The sequence below is a fragment of the Myodes glareolus genome, chromosome 9 (genome assembly GCF_982192425.1).
Source record: "Myodes glareolus chromosome 9, mMyoGla1.1, whole genome shotgun sequence".
In the NCBI taxonomy this organism is placed as follows: Eukaryota; Metazoa; Chordata; class Mammalia; order Rodentia; family Cricetidae; genus Myodes; species Myodes glareolus.
The window spans coordinates 24130840-24146940 of record NC_142034.1 but is presented as its reverse complement, the minus strand read 5'-3'; the positions used below and the strand labels follow the sequence as shown (position 1 = coordinate 24146940).

Below are 16101 nucleotides of genomic sequence, written 5' to 3'. Positions count from 1 at the left end.
ACCCGTACACACATACAAGCACACTCATGGGTATACATATACACATGTGATCGACTCCCACTGTCTTCCTGCTCCCCAAAGTGTCCCCAAGCAACTTTCAGCTGCCACCTTCTTTCTCCCTCGACCCCGGCTATCCACACCTACCCTGGCACCTGCCTGGCAGCTCCCTAGCCACCCCCTCATCTCTTAGGAGGCCAAGGCCCAGGGCCTGAGGCGGGGCACATGGAACAGGTTGATGCTGTTCTCCTGGAAGTGGGACAAAAAGGGGTGGGGCCGTTGAGGCAGGCAGGGTCTGAGGAAGCCTACGTCCCTGTCCCTCCTCCACAGAGGCATAAAGTGGCCTGTCCTGGTAAGGGACAGTCATTCTGCCAACCTACAGACAGAGCGAGCTCTGGGCCCTCACCCCACCCCCAGCTGCCAGACAGGACCCAGCATCACTCCTTCCCTGGTAAGATTAGTGGCAGCAGAGGAGGCAGGGGGACCTTCTGGGTGTCTGGGGGAAATGTTGGGACTAAAAGGTGTGGGGTTTCTTGTCTTTTATTGTGGCTATAAAATTCCCCCTGGATATCACTGGGAGTTGGTATCAGGTATCAAAGGAGGCTTCTGAGAGAGAAGAGAGAGCCCTCTGAGTGCCTCTCTGGTGGAGAGTACTTCCCAGAGCCGCTCATCTGGTCCCTGAAGGTTATCCTGTGAGAGAAAAGACGAAAGGAAGAAGGGAGGGAAAGAGGGAGTGAGGAAGGATGGATGGATAGTGAGATCAATGGAGGCTAGCTGATGTGTCCGCTGATAATCCGGGTGTGTCTCTGGCTGCCCAGGTGATGTACCTGGGCTTCAAAGACAGAGAAGGAAGACGGTGAACTTCAGGTCCGTCTTGGACCCTCTCACCCCACCATATCTCCCAGGGTCACGTTCATTCTTCCCTTCTTTCTACCCGGCACGGCGCCTGGTGCTGATGCTGCAGAGGTGACTAAGGCCCATTTCCTGCCCTCTGGGAAATTACAGGCAGGTGAACAGATGGTAACAAGATGAATTAGCAGGTGTTTCAGAAGTGGATCTACAAGGTGCCTTGGGAACCCTGGCAGAGTCACCAGCACGCCCGAAGGGGGAACGGGCTGAGCAGGTGCCCTGAACTGAGTCGTACAGGATGACTACGAATCCTCTCTATTGGAAAGGGATGTAATGTAGGCAGGAAAAAAAAAAACAACAAAACAAAGGCAAAGGAGTGGGGCAAAGCCTAGGGAACTGGCCTACTTACAGCCACGTCGCTAGGAGGCAGGGGTGAGGGATGTACAGGGTTCAAACAAGTGTACCTTGGCCAAGGGAAAGGCAACTGAGGACGGTACCCAGCTCTGACTGTCCAGGCTGTTGCCCCCTGGTGGTTGCATCCTTTCCCTAGTGTCCCCAGGTTCTGGTTACAGCTGTCCCCTGGTGTGGGAGGAAGCCTCGTTCCCCTACCGATGACATGCCAGCTGGGTTCCGTGACTGCGAAGAAATGAACATGTAATAAGACAGGAGCCCTTGACAAAGGGGAGGTCTGGCGTCTCCCGCCAGCCGTGTGAATTCTGGAGCCCAGGATTCTTCATCACCAAATAAGGACTCCTTGGGTTCCTTCGAGACCCAACATTCAAAAACCCAGGCCTCTCTTAAGGTCTCCCCCAGGTCTAGGAGTAGAGCCTGGTGACCCCTCTTTACAAAGTCCCTCTCGGGTCTTGATGGCCTCCATCTCTTTCTCAACAGACACAATGACTATGTTTGAGAATGTCACCCGAGCCCTGGCTAGGCAGCTGAACCCTCGAGGGGATCTGACGCCCCTAGACAGCCTCATCGACTTCAAGCGCTTCCATCCCTTCTGCCTGGTGCTGAGGAAGAGGAAGAGCACTCTATTCTGGGGAGCCCGCTATGTCCGCACCGACTACACACTCCTGGATGTGCTGGAGCCCGGCAACTCCCCCTCAGGTCAGCCTCTCAAACAGAGCTGGACTCTAGGGGTTCTGAGGCGCCATAGGGATGCAGCTCAGCCCAGCTCCTCGCTTTTCCCTCCTGCAGATCCCACAGATTCTGGGAACTTTAGCTTTAAGAACATGCTGGATGCCCGAGTGGAGGGAGATGTGGACGTGCCAAAGACGGTGAAGGTAAAAGGGACTGCAGGTCTGTCACGGAGCAGCACACTGGAGGTCCAGACCCTCAGCGTGGCTCCCAAGGCTCTGGAGAACTTGCACAAGGAGAGGTGAGAGGGTCTGGGGCTGATAGGGTGATAGGATGGGGTTGGGCAGGGCACAGATGCTCTGGACCACAGGTGGAAGGGTAAAACCCTCACCCTGACCTTTGCCAATGTAGTCTCCACAGGAGCATCCTTAAAGAGAATTCTCCTGGGGGATGGGAAAGTAGCTCAATAGTGGGGTCTAGCAGGGGCAAAAGGAATCTTTTGCAACTATGGGCACAACCAAGCTCCTTCCTAGACATTGCCCCCCCATCATCCAGCCACCTCCAGTATCATTCTCTCTCTCACACTCTCTCTCTCTCTCTCTCTCTCACTCTCTCGCACGCACGAATGCACACACACACACATGTACACCCACATACATACACGGATGTAGACATTCAGATGTTCATATTCACTTGCTGTGTGACCTTGGGAAAGTCATTTCTCAGGGATCCTCAGTTTTTTCGTTTTGTTTTTTTATTTTTTGCTATAGCCCAGTGGGAATGGACGACAGTTTCTAAGGTTCCTTTAATCCTAAGACTGTGAAACATAATGGAAAAGGCAGAGGTCACTGTTCCTGGCATAGACTGTCCGGAACTCTCTCCCATAAGCAAGCTTCAGACTGGCTCCATCCACACACCTAGGGACCGCTGCCCCAGCAGACAAGGGGCATGTCGGAAGGGATGTTTACACAAGGCACAGCACACGCCTGGCTTAACAGGGGACCTGACTTTTAAATGATTAAGCAGCAGTTGAAAGAAGCAGGTGAGGTCTGGAGGGGCCAGAAGGAAAGGCTTGCACATTTGACAAGTCACCCAGGTAACATTTTCAGATTTCTGAGTGTAGAGCATCCTGCTATGTGCTGGTGTTCCTAGAGTGTCTATGTTCAGACAACCCTGCGGTGTAGGAAGGTGAAAGCTACTCTGTGGTGGTGGATAATTATCACCTTTAATCCCAGCGCCCGGGAGGCAGAGGCAGGCGAATCTCTGAATTTAAGGCCAGCCTGGTCTACAGAGTGAGTTCCAGGACAGCCAAGGCTACAGAGAGAAACCCTGTCTTGAAACAGAAGAGTAATTATCCAATGCAAGAAGTGATCCGTGCGTAGGAAGCACTTGGTTCAACTTGTGGTGGGGAGGGAGCTTCTGGCTGGAGAAGTAAGGCAGACCCTCACAAGGTGGTAGTCTCGGGTGGAGGCTTTGAGCGATGGGAGCGTGCAGAGAGAGAAGTGCGTTACAAAGACAGGCAGGTGAGAGGTCTCAAAACCAAGAGGGACCATGGGAGAACTGGCCTGGCAGAGGCAAAGGAGGCACCAAAGGAACGAGAGAACGCTGTAGGGTAGACCCAGAGCAGGTAGGCACCAGAAACCAAGTGAAGGAGCCCAACAAGCAGACACCAGGGACAACCTGATGTGGCTCTGATGTGGCCCGTGACCGACCTGACCAGATGGAAGAAATGCATTAGACAGAGGAAGGTGGGGTTAGGAGTGTTTCAGGAGAGACCCTGTCCCGCTATCCATCAGACGTATAAAATGAGGGCATGGGATGAGGGATTTCCCTCTGTGTGCTGTGAGTATGTTTTGTTACCATTGGCTAAGAAAGAATCTGCTTTGGCTTATGACAGAACAGAATATTGCAAGGCAGGAAATTCAAACAGAGACAGAGGAGGAAAGAATGCAGAGTCAGGCAGACGCCATGTAGCCGCCCAAACTCGAATAATCACACAGAAGCTATATTTACCGACATGAGCTGGGTAGTGTGGCTGGAAGGCAGGGAGGCATGGGTGCAAGGCTTATTGCAAAGGATGATGGGATGAATTAAACCCAACAGCTGGGTGTAGAGTGATGGGGACAGGGTGATGGTGAGGGTCTTGTTAAAGATGACTCTGGGTCTTGACTTAGGTTGTGACATTACAAGACATTGAAGATGACAAACAGGAAGACAGAAGCGAGGAAGTCCTGTAGGGCTGGCTGGCAGCTCCTAACATGGCAACAACTGGAGTACCTACCTCCTGAGAATGGTCAAGGAGGAGCTGGGAAAGGGACAGGAAGCTCAGAGAGAGGTCAGGATAAAGATGAACATGTGGCAGTCTGCAAGATACCAATCAGGATGGCAGGGATCGGGTGGGGAGATGAGGAGGCTGGAGAATACTCAGAGAGGAGGCATAAAAGCAGAAGCTCGGGGACTGGAGAGATGGCTTAGGGGCTAAGAGCACTTGCTGCTTTTGCAGAGGACCCGAGTTCAGGTCTCAGCACTCACATCAGGCAGCTCACAAGCACCAGTAACTCCAGCTCCAGGGGATCTGATGCTTTCTTCTGGCTTACACATGCATGCGCGCTTGCGCATGCACACTCACACACACACACACACACACAAACCCAGCAAAATTTCAGAGGACAGAAAATATTAAGGTTCCAAATCAACTGGAAAAAGGGAGTCAGATAGAATGTATATGATTTAGAGCCGGGCGGTGGTGGCACACACCTTTAATCCCAGTACTCGGGAGTCAGAGGCAGGTGGATTTCTGTGAGTTCGAGGCCAGCCTGGTCTACAGTGCAAGTTCCAGGACAGTCAAGGATACATAGAGAAACCCTGTCTTAAAAAACTAAAACCTAAAAACAAAAACAAACAAAGAAAGAAGAATGTATATGATTTAGAAACCAGAAAGATAGGAGAAGAAGCAGCATGCAATTGGAAGCCAAGATATAATACAGCCACACTGCACAATTAGGGAGGGACACCCAGTAAAGAGAATGCAGGGCCATTGTGATTGCAGCTGAGGGCAGAAACAGAAGACAAATTAGGAGAAATTAGTAATTAGAAGAAATCATGACGGGATGGTGAAGACTAGACAAAGACAAATATCCTTGGAGATTTTGCCAATAAGGTGAAGGAAACAAATTGGATGGTAGTTTGAAGGAGTGTTCAGGAATGGAAGCAGATCTTTTAGGGGCAGAGACATGTTTACACATGCAAGCAAGGCGAAGGAGACGAAGCATTGGGAATGGCAAGAGGTGAGACTATAGAAGGAGAAGAGATGACGGTGACGGGCCACATCTGGGAAACGGAGGTGGGAATAAGTGCACTGCTTGCCCCACACATGTGCAGAGCTGAGGTTAATCCCCAGGGCCCACGTAAAAGGCACACGTACTGTCCTGCCTCTGAGAACCCAGTGTTCTCACAGAAAGATAGGGCTCGGAGACTGGAGACTCCCTGGGGGTGTGAGCTGGAGGAAGAAGGATGCAGCTAGGCTGGTATACTCAGACAATGAAAGATCTTACCTTAAACAAAGAGGGAGGCAAAGATAGACACCTGAGACTGTCACCTGACCCCCACACTATAGCACATATCTATGTACACACACATCACATGTGCATACATGCACGAACGTGCGTGCATGCGTGCGTGCACACACACACAAACATAAAAAATGAGGCAGAGAGGAATCTCAGACACATAAACAGAAGCCAAAAGAGGAGAACCTGTTCCTGGGTAGGAGGAGAGGAGGAAGTGACCACGGTGGCCTCGATCCAGGCCAGGTGCTGCGCCTCCGGCTGTTTGCCCAGTTTATCTCGCACCTTGGGAGGTAGTTGGCGTCAGCTGTGTTTTATAGGTGAGGCAACGCAGACTCAAAGCAGCTGCCCTGCCCGGAAGCCGGAGGTCTGAGTTTGCACTGTGGTCTGACTGAACTCTCATTCCTTCCCTGGCACCTTACTGTCTAGATGCTAGGATTGATGAACTAAAAAGTAGACACCGCGGGGCACAGTGACACATGCCTTCAGTCCCAGTTCTTGGGAGGCAAAGGCAAGTAAATCTCTGTGAGTTCAAGGCCAGTCTGGTTTACAGAGAGAGCGCCAGGTCAGACAAGGCTGTATAGTGAGACCCTGTCTCAGAAATAAAATAAACGTTACTATAAAGCACCAAAGCTGGCCCTGGTGAGGAGGCGCTGAGTGACGTCCTATGCTTTTCCTGCCTCAGGAAACTGGCAGCGGATCACCCCTTCCTTAAGGAGATGCGGGATCGTGGGGAGAACCTGTACGTGGTGATGGAGGTAGTGGAGACCGTGCAGGAAGTCACTCTGGAGAGAGCTGGCAAGGCAGAAGGCTGCTTCTCCCTTCCATTCTTTGCCCCGCTGGGACTGCAGGTTTGCCTCACATGCGCGTGCGCACACACAAACACACACACACACACACACACACACACACACAGGCTCCATTAACTCTGCCTGAATGGTGCCTACTCAGGATAGAGGACAGGAAAAAAAAAATATTCAAAGCCAAGTTGGCCACACACCCCTCTCCTTGCTTAGCAGTACCAAGCAGGGCAGGGCCCCGTTCCATACACCACAGACAATATGGAGCAGGCCAAGGGCTACTGAGTTTGTCCTCATCCCTCCCCTCCCACCTGCCAAAGCTGACGAGCAGAGCTCCTGCCTGGTATGGGGGGGGGGGGTGCACCAGTAATCCCAGCACTCTGAAGGCAGAGGCCAGAGGGGTCACAGGTTCAAGGTCAGTCTGGGCTACCTGGTGAGACCCTGTGGAGGGGGTAGATCCTGTTTTCAGAAAGTTCTGCCAGCGGTGGTGGTGCATGCCTATAATCCCAGCACTCAGGAGGCAGAGGCAGGAGGATCTCTGTTTTCGAGGACAGCCTGATCTACAAGAGCTAGCTCTAGAACATGCTCCAAAGCTACAGAAAAAACCTGTTTTGAAAAATCAAAAAGAAAAAAAAAAGTCCTAACATATATATGAAACACACAGTGAAGGCCCAGATGTTATAGGCTTGGAAAATTCAGTAGAAGTGCATCTCTTCTATCTATACATATATCTAGTGAGTGTATTCATGAGGGGTAGCCTGGGATTGGGAGCCAGGGGAGGAGTTAGCCACGGAAGACTTCCTGGATGAGATAAGAATGGGGTAGTTGGTGTAGAGGAAGAGGAAGCAGGGCAGAAGAAGCTGGGAGGTGAAACAGGATGGCGCACAGGCAGGTGCTGGAACAGGTCTGCCCAGTTCCCACCACCTGTCGAATCCGGAAGCAGACATAGCACGGTAGGGTGAGCACCAGACCTGAGTGGGAAGGCTTCAAGTCCAGACTGCAGAGACTGACAGCTGGAGGTCCTGCGGGAGCCTCCCCAAGGACTCTCAGCCCCGGCTCCACACCTGCCTCCTGCCCCTGCTCGTATGTCTCCTATGTAGGACCTCAGAGGACTCACAGGCTCTCATTGTGTAATCCTAGGGATCCGTGAACCACAAAGAGGCTGTAACCATCCCCAAGGGCTGTGTCCTGGCCTTTCGAGTGAGGCAACTGATGGTCAATGGCAAAGATGAGTGGGGTGAGCAGAGACCAGCATGTTCTCCCCTCGAGATAAGGGTTGCCTCCATCAGTGCAGTGACATCCTGGTCCTATCGTGCAATGATGTGGGGGGGGGGATGGGGAGGCAGCAGAGTCTATTGCCCATGGCCAGAAAAAGAGCAAAGGCTGCTCTAGAAGGGGAGGGGAAGGAACTCTGAGTTCCAGGTGTCTCCGTGTGCCGGGGAAGTCATAGGAAGTGACACAAAGACCAAAACCATGGTTGGGGGGGCGGGGGACTGGAGAGATGGCTCAGAGGTTAAGAGCACTGAGTGCTCTTCCAGAGGTCCTGAGTTCAATTCCCAGGAACCACATGGTGGTCCACAACCATCTGTGATGAGATCTGGTACCTTCTTCTGGCCTGCAGGCATACATGGAGGCCAAATGTTATATACATAATAAATAAATCTTTTTTAAAAAAAAGTAAAGTTATATTAAAAAAAAAAAAAAAAGACCCAAACCACCACAGCCTCTGACCTCAAAAAACCCAAGGAGGAGACAGATCCTGACACCAGTACTGGATTTCAGGGGAGAAAATGCTACTGTAGACAAGAGCTTACAACTTCCAGCAGTAAGGGTTGGGTAGAGAATTAGACGGGGCATTTGAGGGGCAGAATCTAGCCCTGAGCAGAGAACCTTTGGGCTTGAGGCTAAAGGAGGAGGGGTGTGGCAGCCGGTGTAACTCTTGGGTGCCTTTTCTTGTCCTTTACAGATATTCCACACATCTGCAATGACAGCATGCAGACCTTCCCTCCAGGAGGTAGGTGCTCCCCTCGTCCCTTGCCCCAAGTCATCCGCTAAAATTTCCCACTCTAAGAGCAGCACACGAGCATGCGCATGCGCTCTTGTTTCCTGGGCCCTCAGGCAGATAGAGGTATGGGATATAAATTCTGCCCAAACAGACAAAGAAACAGAGGCGCTATCAGAAACAGAGAGATTTGGAGACAGGGTGTGCTCCAACTGAGACAGATGGGTGTGCTAACAGGCTCTCCGGGTTTTCGTGAGGACGCAGTCTTAACAATGGCTTTAGCGAAAGGCAGCAAAGAGCTCATCCTGACAGATGTGCTCTTTTTGTGTTTTCAGAAAAGCCAGGAGAGGCAAAATTCTTACGTAAGTGTGCCTTTTGCTTCCCAACTTTCTTGACTCGGGTTCAAAACTCCCATCTTCCTCCCCCTTCCATAGGACAGACAGGGAAGTTAGTGGGACAGGTCTCAGCAAACAGCTACGGTAGGACCTACAACAGGAAGTTAGGGAAAAGCCTCAGAAGGGGGAGATCTGTAGAAAGACGGGCAGGAGATCGACTGCCTCAGGCCTTTGTTGTCAAGGGCCTCAGTAGCTGCCACCTGTTTGCACAGGCATCTGCTGTCCAGTAACTAGGGCAGGAGGCGCTGAGTCACTAAGATGTTGGGTGACACCAGTTTGGTCGGAGTGCCCTTTTCACATTGCAATTAGCTCTTCCGCTCCACTCCTGCCACTCAGGAATGTGTGGCCAGAACAGAGCCAGAGGATTCTGAAGAGGGCTGGGAGCTCAGAGGGGCGGTGCAGTCCCACGGTCCCCAGAGACTCGTTGCCTAGGGGTGGCTGCCATTCTGAAGGATCATGTTCTTACCTGCCTGTTTACTTTCTTATTTTCTCAGTTATCCAGGCATCTGATGTTGGTAAGGAGTTTTGGGAATGCTTTCAAGACTTTGCCACACAGGTAGGGGGAGAACTATCAGGGAGGAAGGAAAAAGAAAAGGGCCGAGTCCCAGGTCCTGGGATTAGAGCCACTTCCAGGAAGCCACTCTCTCCAACACAGACTGGATGTACTTTTAGGATGCCAGGTCTCTAGGCAACCAGGCTGCAGCTCACTCCTTTCCCTGGATCCAGACCCTCACTGCTCTCTGAAGCAGTCCTACCTCAACTGTCACTAAGTTGTCAAAGGTGTCCTTTCCACAAGAGAAGGGGAAACAGGCTTCCGCTAAACGGCTAGCTGGACAGGTTGAAAACACAGGCCAACCGCGCACTGATGAAGCCTGGGCGGCAGCGGGGGAGGCGGGGGAGAGGGAGGGTTGTGGGAATGGAGACGTGGTTAACTGTTTTATTAGTTGACTGCATGGGGTCTAGTCCACCTTCTAGCTTCATCCTTCATGACAGGGCTTTAGCATAACTTTATAACCACATACCTTGGTAAAGAGGTCCGATTCAAGCTGGAAGCAGGGGACGGTGTGTGTGTGTGTGTGTGTGTGTGTGTGTGTGTGTGTGTGTGTGTGACTGAGCCTGCAGAAACTATGTACTGGGTGGGAGGGACCAGGTGAAGGGGCGCCTGCGGTCTTGACTGTGCCCCTAAGGGAGATGCCAGCGGTATTGACTGTACCCCTAGGGGAGATGCATGAAGACTTCGAGACTTTAAAAGAAGAGGTTCAGAGAGAGACTCAAGAAGTGGAGAAATTGAGTAAAGTAGGGCAGAGCTCCCTGCTCACCTCCCTCAGCAACCTCCTCGGAAAGAAAAAAGAGCTTCAAGACCTTGAGCAGACGGTGAGGTCCCGTGAGGAAAACAGGAAGTGTGGGGGGGAAGGCACGTCTGGGTGGTGGTGGGCCATTGCAGATGGGGAGGAGGAACTGACAGTGCAGAGCGGCCAGAGGCTATGGAATCCATAGCGGATACTTTCTCAAGGCTGGCCAAGTGTACCTAGGCTACTAGGCCATCACCGGCCTCTTAGTCCCTGGAAAAAAGCATTGGTACAGGGCTCCCGGAAGGCACGTGCACGCTCTGTCAGAGTGAAGCAGCAGGCCAGTGGCGCCCTCTGCTGGATAACAGCTTGAACCTTTCAGAGCTCCAAACCCAGGGAACAAGGAACCGAAGGGCCAGCATTTTCTAGGACCTGACTACACAAAAAAGAAATAGGAAGCGGGAGAGAGTCAGCCGGAGTCCAGAGACTATGTGTGCCAGGTGCTAGGTTAGACCTTTACCTGAGGGATTAGTCACCCAGTTTTCCTCACAGCTCGAAGGAGCTCTAGACAAGGGACACGAAGTGACTCTGGAAGCACTCCCAAAAGACGTCCTGCTGTCAAAGGATGCCATGGGCGCCGTCCTCTATTTCCTTGGGGCTCTAACAGGTGAGTGAGCAGTGAGTCACGTGGTTTTCTGTTATAAGAATAAACCCTGTGAATGACTTCCCAAATGCATGAATGAGAGGATGCCGGGTGGTCTGTACTACAGTCGTTTGTTTAAACACTTTTCTAAAACTGATTCCAGCTGGGTATGTAGTTCAGTATTATGGTGCTTGCTTGGCATACACAATGCTAAGGGGCTCTGAGATCAAACCCTGGTACTGGAGGGAGAAAAAAAAATCACCACCATTGGTTTTGTTGGTTTCATTCCTAGGAATTCAGCTGGTCCTTTATTTATTTATTTAGCTGCATATTTAAGCCTTCTGCCTAGAGCTAAGCTCATGGCTTCCATATTGCTGCCCACCTGTTAGCTCATGCTGCCAAGCTGGATCACCTGAATTCAATTCCTGGCGCCCACATGGTAGGGCACCACTCCGGCAAGTTGTCCTGTGCCCTCCACATACACATCATGGCATGCACACGAGTGTGCTTGAATGTGCACACATACACACATGTTTGCACACACAATGTGGGGGAACAGTCAGACATGGTGACGCACACCTTTAATCCCAGCACTTGGGAGGCAGAGGCAGGTAGATCTCTGAGGTCAAGGCCAGCCTGGTCTGCAGAGTGAGTTCCACGATAGCCAGAGCTACATAATGAGACCCTGTTCTCAATAAATAATTAAGAAAAGAAAGAAAAAAGGAAGAAAGATAAGATGATACATAGACAGACAGACAGACAGACAGACAGACAGAAAAATGCCAAACCCAAAGGAAACCCCTCAGCTATGACTTCCTTAACTCCCTGGGTTGTCACCACTGTGGTAGCTCATGCCTATAAGCCCAGCACGCAGGAGGTTGAGGCAGGAGGACCACTGTGGGTCTGAGGCCACGTTGGGTTACAGAGTGAGTTCTAATCCAACCTGGGCTACAGAATGAGATCCTGTCTCAAAAATAAAAAGCACCGCTTTGTCTTCTCCCCAAAACTGCAGCAAAAGATTAGAATTGGGGTTTGCTGTGCTTTTTAGATAGGGTCTCACCATAGCCCTGGCCAGCCTGGAACTCACTATGTAGAACGATCTGGACTCAGACTCACAGAGGTCCATATTCCGGCCTCCCACACACTGGGATTAAAGGTGCATGCCACTTCACTCAGTCAAGGGTCACAACTTTGCATTTAGTGGCCAGCCAAGATGCGTGTTATAGAACAGGTGTTCAGCCGTGGGTGGATGGAGAGACGGACAGATGGACAGATGGATTCATTGACTAGAGTGTGTAGGAATTCTGTAACGTCACTATTTGGAGTCTGTAGATCCCTCTGGACCAGCAACACATTTTTTTTCCTCTGCTTTTCCCTCAAGTGCTAAGTGAAGCCCAACAGAAGCTTCTAGTAAAATCCTTGGAGAAGAAGCTCCTCCCGGTGCAGCTGAAGCTGGTGAGATGCCAGGGAAAAGCCGCAGATGGGAGGGCACAGCTGGAACCACTGGGAGTCTTATCCTAGGAGCTGGGTCTTCCCGCTCCCTAGGTGTTCAGGGTAATCAGCCTGCCCTTGTCAGGAGAGGGGCAGAGGGTTCGGTTCCTCCTTTTCAGGCCACTTTGGTCCCTTGCAGGTTGAAAGCACCATGGAGCAGAACTTCCTGCAAGACAAAGAGGGCGTTTTCCCACTGCGGCCTGACCTGCTCTCCTCCCTTGGGGAGGAGGAACTGACCCTCACAGAAGCCCTAGTGGGGCTGAGCGGCCTGGAAGTCCAGAGATCAGGCCCCCAGTACACATGGGATCCGGACACTCTCCCACGCCTCTGCGCCCTCTACGCAGGGCTCTCCTTCCTTCAGCTGCTGAGCAAGGCTTCCTAAGGCACCTTCTCTGCCCGCTTCCCTCACGTCTTCCCGACCTTACTGTGCTCTCTGTAACACTGCAAGTCACTAGAGTCTCCAGGGCAACTGAAATGCCATGCTCCTCATGCACTGTCACCCTAGCATCTGTCTCCTTCTGTCCTCCATCTCGGTCACCCACTAAGCCCATCTCCTGATGCTTAAATCGTGAAGATACAGAATCATTCAAAATCTTTGCAAACTTGAGCCATTTCATTAAGAAAAACAAACAAGCAAACATCAATTCCCCAGTCAAATCCTTCCCACTTGTGCCAAAAACAAACAAACAAACAAAAAACCCCTAGCCTTTCTGGAATGAATGGAAAACATTACATTACGTTGATCCTAGGACAAGCTGACTTCTGGTTCTTATGTAAAGGAAATCATTCATTTGTGCCAGGTAAAGAAACCGACGATATCCATATGTATGTGATTCTGCTCACAGTGTCCTCGGGCTGTCTGGAAGATGCTCCAAGAGCCTAGAGGTTACAGTGCAGACTGTCTGCTCTGCATGCAGAAGAGCATCAAAACCGTATGAGTTCATCGAGGAGCCCGTGGCCTCTAGTCCTGGTTGAGGGCTTGGGAGAGGGAAAGGTCTAGACGTGTATGATACAAGCCCAAAACAAACAAACACAAGTTTTCAAGTTGGTTAAGTAAAAACACCAGGTGATCATAGTGAGCCCTTGTTTCAAAATTTTTTTAGAGGGCTGGAGAATTGGCTCAGGGGTTAAGAGCCCTTATTGTTCTTGCAGCAGACCTGAGTTCAATTCCCAGTACCCACGTGATGACTAACAGCCATCTGTAACACCAGTCACAGGGGATCTAAGGCCTTCTTCTAGACTCCAAGGGTCCTGCATGTATGTGGTTCATATACATGCAGGCAAAACAGTCACACATATAAAATAAAATTTTTTTAAAAAAAATTAATTAGAAAAGAGGAAGAGGAGAAGGGGCCCTTTGAGAGTCAATCATCCCTTCACAGGGGTCACCAAAAACCATCAGAAAACACAGATATTCACATTACAATTCATAACGGTAGCAAAATTACAGTTATGAAGAAGTAACGAAAATAATTTTGTGGTTGGGGGTCATCACAACATGAGGAACGGTATAGAAGCATCGAAGCATGAGGGCGTTGAGAACCACCGTATTAAATGATGCTTGCTTTCTGCTTTTTGTTTTGTTTTCAGCCTCAATTCAGGATGGGTGTGGGAGGAAATAATACAGATAGGCTTGGCCAATACATCTTAATCTCATCAAATTTCTGGGTTCCGATCGCCTTCCGCCTAAAGTGGGCTTTGAACATCTGTCACCAGTCTTATGTATTTGCACTTATTTATGGGGGGTGCATGTGTGCCGTGCCATGCTTGTATGGGTCAGAGGACAACTTCTGGGAGGTGGTTCTCTCCTCCCATCATGTAGGATCCAAGAATTGGATCAGTCATCAGGTTTGGCATTGAGCAAAAGCATCTCACCAATATCTCCATCTCCTCTTCCCTCTTCCATGTATGGATATTTTGTCTGCATGTACATATGTGTACCACTTGCATGCCTGGTGCTCTCAGATGCCAGAAGAGAAGGTTGGATTCCTGGAGGGAACCGGAGTATGGACAGTTGTGAACCACGGTGTGGGTGCAGGGCTCAAACCCAGGTCCTCTGGAAGAGCAGTCAGCGCTCTTAACCTCTGAATCATCTTCCCAGCACCCCGAGCCACACCTACACCCACACCCACACGTATTATACACATCAATCTCTTTTCAAGCGTTTTTATGAGTAGAATATAATATATCTCCAAGGCTTCAGGCCCCTGGAGTCAGAATCCCCCATTTCTTACCAACCTCCTTGCCCAGGCCAGTTCCTCCACAGCAAGACTCATCATGACCAGCTGCCAAAAGCTTCATGTTTAGCCCTCCTCCCCTACTCCTGACATCTTTGGAAGCCCTTGGGCTCTACTGCGGTCTTCTCTGCTGACTTATTTGTTCCCCGTGATGTAAACTTCACAGAGAGGCGAGCTGACATCTTAACTAGCCAGCAAGGTAACTTCTTTGATGGGAAGGATGAACGACAAAGCTGGTTTATTTTCTCCCTTTGCCATTTCCGCCACCTGCAGTCCAGGGTGTCATGAGGGTCTTTAATAAGTTTATCCCTGTGCTCATTAGAAAGCTCTGTTCTCTGTCCCCCAGCACTGAGGAGGGACGGTGCAAGGACAGCTTGGGATAACAGGTCCAGGTGTGTGCCCTAGAGCCGGAGCACACACTTCTGCTTGGCCAGTGGCTGCCTAGTACTGAGAATTATTTGCCACAATAGAATAAAAATCATACAAGCGATAAGTAGGGACACCAGCAAGGTGGCTCAGCAGCACTCGCTGACTTCAACTGCCAGGCCCCACACAGTGGGAAGGGGATGTCCTCTGACTCCCTCACATACATGGGAAGAGTGGCCCCCAACTAACTACATACATGAATGAAGTTTTTAAAATATAAGCAACTGCCAGGTGTGGCGGGGCAGAGAAAGATCTAGTCGCCTTTTATCCCAGTGCTCTGGAGACAGCGGGTGAATCTCTATGAGTTACAAGCCAGCCAGGGCTACAGAGTGAGTCTCAAAAACCAAACAACACAAACAAACATAGACGTCCTGGGGATTTGGAATATAAAAGAGAATACAGTCGGGACACATTCCGTGTCTTCTGAATTCTTGTTCGAGCCTGTGCTGAGCCAGTTCCAGCTCTGTTTACAGAGGAGATCAAGTTTCCATGCTGGAATTTTGTTCTGTGCTGATGGGAAGGCTTTCTGGTCCAGTCTTCTTCCATCTGGTCACCCCACGAAGGACATCATTCTGCTCCCCATTCACAGGCCTCCCCAAACTGCTCCCTAGAGCCTCCTCCTTCCCTTCCCACATCACACTGGGTCCCAATGCAGAACATGTAGAGTGTCAACTTTTTCCTCACCCTCTCTTGTGGCAACGCCTTTATCCGCTAACTCACCTTACTAGTCCGGTTGTTTTGTGTTTGAGAAGGCAGCAGGCTCTCACTCTGTAGCTCAGGCTAACCTCCAAGTAATAACAATTTTTTTTCATTACTGGGATTACTGGAGTGGAACATGGTGCTTGACCAGGTACATTACATTCTCTCTCTCTTTCTCTCTCTCTCATTTATTTATGGGGCGTGCTGTGACGGCATGCTTGTGGAGGTCAGAGAACAACCTGTGAGACTCTTTTCTCTCGTTCTACCATGGAACCTAGGGATCAAGCTCATGTCTCCACACGTTGGCAGCATGGTCCTTTATCCTTGCGGACCCATATTACTTTTTTTCCCTCTTCCTTCCTTCCTCTTCCTTCCTTCCTTCCTTCCTTCCTTCCTTCCTTCCTTCCTTCCTTCCTTCCTTCCTTCCTTCCTCCTTCCCCTTTTTTCCTTTTTCCTTTCCTTTCTTCAGCACTATACAAAAATTTGACAAGGAAGTTCGGATGCCACAGGGGTTGAGCTCAGTTCAATCTAACAGCCTAGCTACAAGCACACAGGCTCTTTTCTACCCGGCGCTGGAAGCACCCGGCGTGCGTTGAGAGCGCGAGCCAGACGGATTTCACAGGAGAC

General features: G+C 50.6%; 1 protein-coding gene across 2 annotated transcripts; it reads left to right on the top strand.

The window, feature by feature from the left end:
- Positions 1–292: 292 nt before the first annotated feature.
- Gsdma (gasdermin A) lies at positions 293–13681 on the top strand. Of its 2 annotated transcripts, XM_048450783.3 has the most exons (12): positions 293–448; positions 1738–1956; positions 2047–2227; positions 6178–6343; positions 7433–7529; positions 8259–8306; positions 8630–8656; positions 9184–9204; positions 9909–10063; positions 10531–10645; positions 12003–12076; positions 12252–13681. In XM_048450783.3, the coding sequence occupies exons 2-12, from the start codon at positions 1743–1745 to the stop codon at positions 12492–12494; spliced, it is 1341 nt and encodes a 446-aa protein (XP_048306740.1). In that variant the 5' UTR covers positions 293–448; positions 1738–1742; the 3' UTR covers positions 12495–13681. The 2 variants fall into 2 exon arrangements, with proteins under 2 accessions (XP_048306740.1, XP_085551885.1); XM_085695759.2 differs by lacking the exon at positions 8630–8656.
- The last annotated feature ends 2420 nt before the right edge of the window (positions 13682–16101 follow it).